The 10,173-nt window shown below is 36.6% G+C and overlaps 2 protein-coding genes across 2 annotated transcripts in view; one reads left to right on the top strand and one right to left on the bottom strand.

The window, feature by feature from the left end:
- Positions 1-113: 113 nt before the first annotated feature.
- On the bottom strand, positions 114-974 carry LOC144976500 (uncharacterized). Its single transcript, XM_078920788.1, has one exon. It carries the CDS (start codon positions 972-974, stop codon positions 114-116), a length of 861 nt encoding a protein of 286 aa, XP_078776914.1.
- A 4,799-nt stretch (positions 975-5,773) lies between these two features.
- Positions 5,774-10,173, top strand: part of LOC144976921 (alanine--glyoxylate aminotransferase 2, mitochondrial-like) — a 42,361-nt gene continuing 37,961 nt past the window's right edge. Inside the window, exon 1 of the mRNA XM_078921526.1 lies at positions 5,774-5,801. Within this exon, the coding sequence (XP_078777652.1) occupies positions 5,789-5,801 (13 nt within the window). The 5' untranslated portion in view covers positions 5,774-5,788. The remainder of the gene's footprint in view (positions 5,802-10,173) is intronic.

The following is a 10,173-nucleotide window of genomic DNA, read 5'->3' as shown; positions in this document are numbered from 1 at the left end:
ATAAAAGTCAATAAAAAGCCCTAACAGATCTTTTGACCTGTATCTATAATATATAAACTTTTTGATAAATTGAAGCCCCTAACCCTAACAGATCTTTTGACCTGTATATACGTCTAACCCTTTGATGGGATCTTAATGGGCGGTTCAACTATGCTAAACATGTAATCTGCTAAGTGGCTATCTAAGCTATTTTTGAAGGCGTTGACACTTGGAGCATTGGTCACCGTTTCAGGGAGACTGTTCCAGCGGTCGATCACACGTTGATTAAAGTAGTGTTGCCTAAGCGATGTGTTACATCTTGGTTTATGCAGCTTGTAATTATGACCTCTGGTTCCATTGTTTGCAAACACGAAAAGTTTACTCTCGACTTGATACAAACTGTGTGTAAACTTGTATGTTTCAATCATATCACCTCGTACTCGTCTGTATGTCATGCTTGGAATTTCAATACGTTTCAGTCTATCCTCATATTGCTTATCTTTCAACCCAGGAATTACTTTTGTTGCTCTGCGAAGCACGCCTCCAATAAGTTTCTTATCTTTCTCAATTTGTGGTGACCATACTGAGTTGCTGAACTCGAGATGGGGTCTGACTAATGCAGTAAATAGTATTTTCATAGTTGCTGCATCTAAGTAGGTAAAAGATCTTCTGATGAGTCCAAGGATTCTGTTTGCCTTATTAACTTGTGTTTCTATATGCTTTGAGAATTTTAATTTAGTATCAACATGTACTCCCAAATCTTTCTCAAGTTTTGACTTATTCAGAGCTGTTCTGTCGCTACAGTGATGCTGTCTCATATCGTAGTGAAAGATTTTGTTTTTCGTTCCAAGATGTAGCACTGTGCATTTTCCAGCGTTGAACTTCAGTTGCCAATCGTCTGCCCAGTTGACTAGATTGTCAATATCTAACTGAAGACTGTCTCTATTTTCTAGATTGTTTACCTTTCTGTATACTTTAGTATCATCGGCATACATTGAACATGAGCTAGACAAAATACTTGGTACTGTCTGAATGCCAACATGGCTTTGTTTCTGGCAGCATGATCAGCAGTTCCTTTTGACATTGGCTTTACTCTCATTCATCAGAGCTAAAGAGATCCAACTACCCATTTAATGCACATGAACAGATTGAGTATGAAGGAGGGAAAAAAACGTTCCATCACATAGATTTCAATTCGGTCTTTGTTGGAAAATGGGTGCTCTATCATAAAAAGACTGGACTGTTTCCCTTTCAGCAAAAGACTCAGACAGGGCCTTGACGAAATAAAAAGGCACATCCTAAGCCAAATACACAACAGCTTGTAACCTCCTTTATTCCTTAATTATATTGGAGGGGGGATGAATGAATGGGCACAATGCTGCGGATCCATGTACATTCCACAATTCCCCCGAGAATTCCACCAAACCCAGCGCAAATTTAAAGCTTCAATGAGCTCTTAATACATTGGGTTATCAGACCTGCAAATAAGTGCACGTCGCCCTGGATCAATAGATTTGAATCTTTTTGCTGAAATTGTCACTGTTTTCAATGTCTGAAATGTCTGATAGGAGGCTGTTTTATCCCTGATGATCCATGTGGGGGGGGGGGGGGGGGGGACCCAACAAAACACACTCTATACTCATTTTGAATGGTGGTCCGATATGATAGGACTCGCATTCTGCCTGAAGGCCCCCGATTCGAGACTTGGGGAGGAGGGGGGGGGGGGATGCAAATTTGACTTTGGAAAAGTCTCTTTACTCACATTCTCTCATGCTCACCGTAACGGTAGTCAGGAGTAAAATGAGTAACTGGCAGGTAACAGCGTTGTCGAAAAGAATTGTAATGCGTAGCACCTTATAGGTAGTTATAGCTGACTTGTCTCATCGTAAATGATTGTTGATCTTGGTTAAGGACCATTGTGAAGCAATGGCAGGTAACAGCGTTGCCTCTGTCCAAAAGAATTGTAATGCGTAGCACCTTATAGTTATAGGTAGTTATAGCTGGCTTGTCTCATCGTAAATGATTGTTGATCTTGGTTAAGGACCATTGTGAAGCAAAATGATCACAGTACGTGATGTTGTGCCCAAAATTTTTTTTAAAAAATCAATCGTGTATTTGATTTTGCAGTGATGCGTAACCTATGAGTATAAGGATGTGTTCTCTATCGCTGAAAGGCTGCTTTCCACACACTCTGTGATGTCTTGATATTTTACAACGATTTGCATTCTTACTGGATTATGATTAATTTTATATGTGGATGTGTATACTTTTACGTGCTTTACAGCGATGAAAATGTTATCGTAACTTTTAAAATGGTTTTGTGATAATTTTAGGATTTTTACCCAATAATTCAAATGAAAATCGAAAATACAGTCCACTCCGGATAATCGCAACACTTTGGGATCCCCGAAAATGTTGCGATTAACCGAAGTTGAGTTTCCCGTCCGCTAATGCAACATTTTGCCTCTTAGTTTACACGATCTTGGGACCGTCCATGGCTGCGGTATCTTTGGTCGATTTCAGATAAAATGATGGGGCACTGTATTCACCACCGCTTGTTGTAAGTTTTTATAACAATTTTGATTTGACCACTGATCAGTTTCATACCATATAATGTAAACTCAACCCAATTGTTGTAAACATTGTTCTTAGTCCACCACATACTGAATAATTTGATTGAAATAAATACCAAGCAAAAGCAGCCTTGATGCAAGCCGTCATCTTAATTAGATTGGATTAACTTTCACTTTTCTCAACATTCGTAAGAGTCAAAGAGAATATCCGTGATGAGAGACAATAAGCTGTCACCAAACCCATATGCACAGTTGTCAATCCCAAAACAAAGGATACCGCTGTTTCTCCTTACAAATGTCATTGTCTACCTATTGTATAGACAATGCCAAGCCCTCCTATCTAATGGTCAGAGATGACCTCACAAACCAATACTGCAATGCCACGCCCTTTGTGTGTCTAATAGAGGGGTGACACACTACTTAAGCATTAATCCCCACTCTCGATTCTTCATTCAAACTATCATGATTTCACCCATGACGAAATTTAATCATGAGATTTTGTTCGATTGATTTCTTGAATTTGCCACTTTTTGAGGTTGAAAATTTGTTGCGATTAACAGAAGTTTGTTGCAATTAACCAGTGACTTTTATATAAAATTAATTCCGTTTCTTGAGAAATGTTGGGATTATCCGGAGTGGATTATAGATCTCTGTGTATGGTGAGTTATTTTAAAGCTATTTTCAACCATTGACACAGTTGCCGACTTACTACAGTGGACTCCGGATAAGACGATGCCCAGGGAACCGAGAAAAAAATCGACTTATCCGAAAATCAACTTAACCGGAGGGTAACCAAATGAGCAAAAACTCATTTGAACAAAGCAAACCAATCTAGAATAAGTATGTCCCTTCATATCGCGCGGTCTCTGTAGTGGTCGTCAGAGGTTACCCCCAATAGCCCCATAGAGGAATCAGAATACATAACAATCGGAATTTGAGATTTTAAAAAAGCGGAATCAACTTATTGTTATTGACTATGACATGCTTTGCAACAGAAAATGTAATAGACAATCCAAAAGTACTCAAATGATTAAAAATAAAAAATGTGTAAAAATGTACAGATTGTGTAAAGACTAAGAATGGGGTCAAATAATAATAGAGAACACACAGGTCCTGGCCGTCTGAGAGCAAAGCATTGAATGGATGGATTTAACCTTGTCAGGACCCTCCTCCCCCACCCCCTCCCACATACACACACCTAATCAAGCAAACGCGCGTGCCGGTACACATACACACACACACACACACACACACACACACACACACGGACACAGGGCTAAAATTAAATAGGGAAAGAAGCTGACCGTACTCAAATAATACTATTACCGATTGAAGCCAACATATAATATTACCAAGGTCATTGACCTCACGAATCGGAGTCACAATAATAATAATAATAATAATAATACTTCGGTCAACCCCCTCCCAAACATAAAATATTATCCGACATCAGCAGCACACACTTTGAAGAGACTAATCAGACATACAAAATGTGTGTTGATTGACCATAGGAGATGACGAAATAAGCCATAGCTCACTTTTTTTTCGCTAGAGATTTTTTTTTTTTAATTTTCCTTGATGGGAAAGGTGAAAAGCGGAATTTTTGCCTTGAATGTGAAATGTATACCAATTAAGTGAAATTATTCCGCGAAAAGCTGAAGGGTAGGAGCTTCTAGGTCAAGGTCATGCTTCTTGTAAATCGTCGAGACAGAAATAGCTGGTATGCCAATTTCCTATGCGATGATTTTCTGTCGCATGCCAAACTTTCCAAATGCATCGAATCTTGAATCTTCCTTTTCCGCGATAGGTTTGCCATTGTAGTTGTAGACTTGACTTGAATTATTCTTGATAAAATTGATACTAATTAAGAGGGCCATTACATAGGATGGCCTGGGATTAGAACCAAAAAAAAAATCTTGAACTTGAAGTTGCGAGAATGTAAAATTTGAGATGGAGAAATTAAAGTTATTCAATACTGCTCATGTACATTGAACACGGACGTCAGGCAAAGCACCTACATTACATCGATGTGCGCCAATCGTTCGCGGATATTCTTAACCACTTAAAATTCTTACTGGTAGCTTTTTTAACCAATGGAAATACTTGTTTATTTGTGATTTTTTTGTAGTCATGAGTGATAAGAACATCGACTTAAGCGACATCGACTTATGTGGAGTTTTTTTTTCTTTTTACTAATGTTGTATAGGAAGAAGGGGGAGGGACCAAGAAAAAAAAATCGACTTAGGCAACGTCGACGTATCCAGAGTGCACTGTATTATGACCACGACGACGTGCGACCGATCAACACTATTGTGCTTACGAAAACAAAACATTCTACCTACCGTAACTGTCACCAATTAGGTACCATTTTTAGATTACAAACTAACGAGATATCTTTAGAACAGCAAAAATAACAAAGAAAATTGTTTGTTTTTCAGGTTTTACGGCACTTGCAACACATTTAGGTTATATCAGCGCCAGTAAAAAGGAAGTAATTAGGATAGTAAAAAGTTCTAGAATTACAATTAAAGCACACAAGAAAAAGTAAGACATAGGGAAACTGGGAACAGATAGGGATCAGATGTAGATTCCAAGAGCATTCCACCAATGTACTTAGTTTGAGATCACATATGTCTCATCCGGACACAAGTACAAAATCCAACAAAGAGGAATACACTCAAATGCTTACATTATACATTCAATATAACAAATATAATAATACATAACAGACAGATTTACAAGGAAAAAAATATCATCTCCCAAAACAATAACTATGCATTTGACTGTTTCCCTCCCAGCTAGCACTACGGCCAGAGCCAGGACAAAACCAAGCAATCTCATTCCAATACAAAGACAGAAAGCAATTTGAAAAACAGTAAAACAGATATAAGGGGATAGAAGACACAGTATGTACCCCACCTGTCCACTATGGGAGGTCAGGAACCCCACCCAGATCAAAGAAAAGGAAGACAGACTAAAAAGATAACAAAAACAAAAAGAGGAACTAAGGCCGGTGTGAAGAAATCATTGAGTCACTAACATTCGATTCAGGGACGGCGACGACAAAAATGATAACAACACTCTTCGCTGTGACAATGAACACTTTACAAATCCCGGTCGAGACAGTTTAGATAATGTTGACCAAATTAAGATAGTCATTCTAAACTTTCAGTTTCAGAGCATTTACTACGCAAAGCGAGGGGCTTTTTGGAATGTCAACGAAGACAGATGTCACTATGGGGTGTGAGTGTGAGTTTGTTTTGTTTGTTTTTAAGGGTTTTACGGCGCTTGCAACACATTAAGGTCATATAAGCGCCAGTAAAAAGGAAGAAAATGGGATAGTAAAAAGTTCTAGAATTACAATTAAAGCACAAAAGAAAAGGTGAGACAAAGGGGAATTGGTTCAAATAGGGAACAGGTGTAGATTCCAAGAGCACACCGTCAAAGTACTTAGTTTGAGATCACCCAAAAGTCTCATCCAGACACAAGCACAGGCCCGAACTAAGAGGAACACACTCAAATGCTTACAAATCATATAATATAATATGTAAACTAAACATAATACAATGCATAACCGAGAGATGATTTACAAGGAAAAAAATATCACCTCCCAACACAATAACTATGCATTTGACTGTTTCCCTCCCAGCCAGGGCCAGGAAAAAAACCAAGCAATCTCATTCCAAGACAAAGACAGAAAGCATGTTGGAAAATAGATATATGGGGATAGAAGACACAGTATGTACCTCCCTGCCCGCTATGGGAGGTCAGGATTGAGTGTGAGTGTGAGATTTGGTTGGCGACAGAAATTGAAGACAGTGAAATTAGACCACCAGGATATAACATTTATAGGCGGGCTAGAAGTGATGGTTATGGCGGTGTCATATTCATATTGATTATTAAATCAACTCATAACAGCACTAAAATTGACAATCTCGACTTCGAGTCCGAATTTGTTACAATAATTTAAAGTGTCTCACTGTCAGCAAAAGAAAATTATTTACAGCTCTAAGGTGTAAAAAGTAATAATGTGTGCGGCTTGTGATCTGACACACACCCTTGGACTGGTAGGTCCCGTGTTCGAGTCTCACTTAGGGGGACGCAAATGTGAGTCCACACCTTGGGAAAGACTCTTTACTCATTATTCGCTCACGATACTCAGAAGTAAAATGAATACATACTTGGCCGATTAAAGTTTTGACTCTTAGAATAAAATTGTAATAGAGCTTTACATGTGGCATGTCTCATCTTACATGTTATAACACACTGTAACTTATGTGTGGCTGATAATGGTCTCTAAAAAAGTGTTGTTTTTTTTTAAATATATAAAACGGAGATAACTATATGCAATAAAAAAAAAAAACCAAAAAAACCACCCAAACAAAAAAAACAAAAAACCAAATTGATACAGATCAAAATATGCTTTATTTACATGTTACGAGTAAACTTTACAAAGGACTCGGCTCAAAAATAGAATTTCTAAAAATCTTTTGTGTGCAGAATCATAACCGTTTGCCTATACATACAATCACCCACTGAAGTAACTTTTCAAAACCAGTCAAATAAAATATTGTACAAGAATATTATCAAACAGAAAACCATAAAATAAAACATTCTTTGAAATTAAAATGTATTTTATGCTGCTCAAATTACGATTATAATTTCCTATCTTTATCTGTTTTACAGCACTCGCGACACCTAATTCATTTCAGTAATAGTAAAAGGGAGGGAAGGCTGTGGGGGGGGGGGGGGGGGGGGGGGGGGGGGGGGGAAATCAATTTTATTTTTAAAACTTAGTGGGCGTTAGTGACACCTTCAGGGTATAAGATGGTACACAACACAGGACATAGATTAAGTGTTATAAGCCTTAAAAAAGTCTTGTTAAAACACATCTAGAGATTATAACTGGCCAGAAAAAATTAACACAAGAGGGCTAATCTTCTTTTTTTTTTAAAGTTATCTAATAATATCAATACAGTCCAATCAAAATTTAGACCTATAAAAAGACATGACAAACATATTCATAATTACAAAAAAAAGAAAGTGGAACGAGCAGAGCACATCTGATTCTGACAATGCATATTAATACTTTTTTATAATTTGCACAATAGTAAAAATGTCATATAAAGCTTAAAATGATTTGTACATGCAATCATTATAATTTGTATGCGAGAGAGTAAAAATAGCCATAAATACAACACTTCCATACTAACACAATTGTGCCTTAAAAATGCCAGTAAACATATTTATTGTCTTTATTATGCATACCAATCTATATAATTGCCATGAGCAAGTTCCAGAATTAGTGATAAGTTTTTTCTTATGTTCCAGATAATTGATGAGTATCATACAGTATAAATAAGTTGTTAAATTTAGCTGTATATGGTTCTGTTTGTGATTATATTTGTTTCCGTGAGTCAATTAGCAACAATGACACTTTTTTTTCTCTCGTAAGACGAGAGAAAAGAATGCATTTGGGATTTCCAAAATACAAATCTAGAGTATGCCTGTTCTGGTGCTTAAGACAAAGTGACCATAATTGAAAGAATTGCAGATATAAAGGGCAATCTATCCATCGAGCTGGTCCATAAAAAAGAAAAGTTCCAACGAGGACAGAGATAGAGGGATGACTCAAATGTTTACAATTATTAATCAATCAAGAACAAAAGTCAGGAAAGATAATTTAGATGGGGAAAAAAGATCTCCCTTCTCCCCCTCAAAATCAAATGAATGAAACATTCATTATACATTTTTCCTTTTAAGTTACAGACTTCAATTAGAGTCTAGTCAAAATCAAATATGTAGTTTCTGACCAAGACAAAAGACAGGAAAGGGAACATTCAATATTTAGGAAAATAGGAGAAAGCCGAAGTTCACTTAGTTCAATGACAATATGTTTTTGTTTATTTTTAAGGGTTTTACAGCGCTTGCAACACATTTAGGTTAAATCAGCACCAGTAAAGGGGAAGACAATGGGATAGTAAAAAGTTATAGAATTACAATTAAAGCACCCAACAATAGGGTATATCATTACAATTGAACATATGCAAACGAATTTTTCTATCACATGAATTACATCACAAACATATTGAGGGACAAAAATATAGATTGACATGTATCACACACGGAGAGTCATCCTTTAAGAGCATTTGAGGTACATTCTCGATCTCATTGGTTGAAATTAAAAAATCATGACGCAGACATCTAACTTTAGTGGAAATCAGGGAACATGTTAAAATTTTAGAAGTACAAGAAAAGGCACCCAAGAAAACGTAATACAAAGGGGAATGTTTCAAACAGGGAACAGATGTAGATTCCAAGAGCACACAGTGTACTTAGTTTGAGATCATCTGAAAATCTCATCCAGATACCAGCACAGGATCCAACTGAGAGGAATACACTCAAATGTATATATATAATATATTTAAAACAGAAAACATAACTAACAATACATAATAGAGAGATGATTTACAAGGGGGAAAAAATCATTTCGGAAAACTAATACAATACATTTGACTGTTTCCCTCTCAGCCAAGGACTCCAGCAAGGGCTAGGACAAAACCAAGTAATCAAATTCCAAACAAGGACAGAAAGCAACCCGGAAAACTGATAAAAGGAGATAGAAGACACAGCCAGTGACCGCCTGCCAACCATGGGAGGTCAAGAGACCCCACCCAGGAACATGTTAATCCAGCTGATCCTAAAAAATTTATATCAAATAATGTATATAGGGTTTTTTTTTCTTTAAATCTATCTGAACATTTAAGCAACAAGCCTAACCATCATATCCTCAAAAAATGTCCCAAAAAAAAAACAAAGTTATAAATGTTACTAAGATCCATTTTAGCAGTAATATCTTTTATGCAAAGGCCTGAATTCCCCCCCCCCCCCCCCCCCCCCCATCTCAAATAGCAAGCATTAATGCAATGAACACCAAACCTATGCAAGTAATAACACCAGGGAAACCTGATTTTACTATCGTATAATAGCAATAATATCATGATTATGATGCAACTCTATTATCATTTCTTTTTTTTTAAAACAAAAAAAAAAATATGTAGGAGTTCAGAAATATTTATCCAGCATGCACCTAGTTTTACTAAAAATAGATTTTGGCGCATAATGGTATCTTTATCAATGATAATTTGTCAGGCCAAATACTTTCATGTTGGTTAAATTTTCACCAGTTGATGAAAACAAGGATAAATATTGATGAGAAATAACATGTTCGAGGTCAATGAAGGGCTATTATATAATAAATGTAATCTTGAACTCCTGCGTTTGAAATTCAATCTCGCTCCGATAATAACAGAACAGGTTTTTCTCTCTCCATTTTTTCACATTCACTTCAATGCAGGTCGGTTAAAATCTCTGGTAATACTCTATTAATTTTATTACTGCCACCTGTAATTTATCACAGCTTAAAGAATTTAATGCCACAATTTTAGGGACATCACTATCAGAATTATTTTTGTGCTTAGTACCTAAACAATATTTTAAAAACTGATTGTTGATAGATGATTTTGTACGGTAAGTAATCAAGTGCTTGTGAATGAATATTAGAGCTCTGACTACATAAGATCCATTAGGAAACAGCTCAGTGGACAAAAATCCCAGTCAG

Source organism: Berghia stephanieae, chromosome 7 (genome assembly GCF_034508935.2).
Source record: "Berghia stephanieae isolate SIO BIC M18660-M18661 chromosome 7, UCSD_Bste_1.3, whole genome shotgun sequence".
NCBI classification, from domain to species: domain Eukaryota; kingdom Metazoa; phylum Mollusca; class Gastropoda; order Nudibranchia; family Aeolidiidae; genus Berghia; species Berghia stephanieae.
Note: the sequence above shows the minus strand (reverse complement) of the source record. Positions and strands in the feature narration are given on the sequence as shown.

What these genes read in the sequence shown, in the direction of transcription:
- LOC144976500 (XM_078920788.1), bottom strand. Translation starts at nt 974, where the DNA reads ATGTATGCCGATGATACTAAAGTATACAGAAAGGTAAACAATCTAGAA.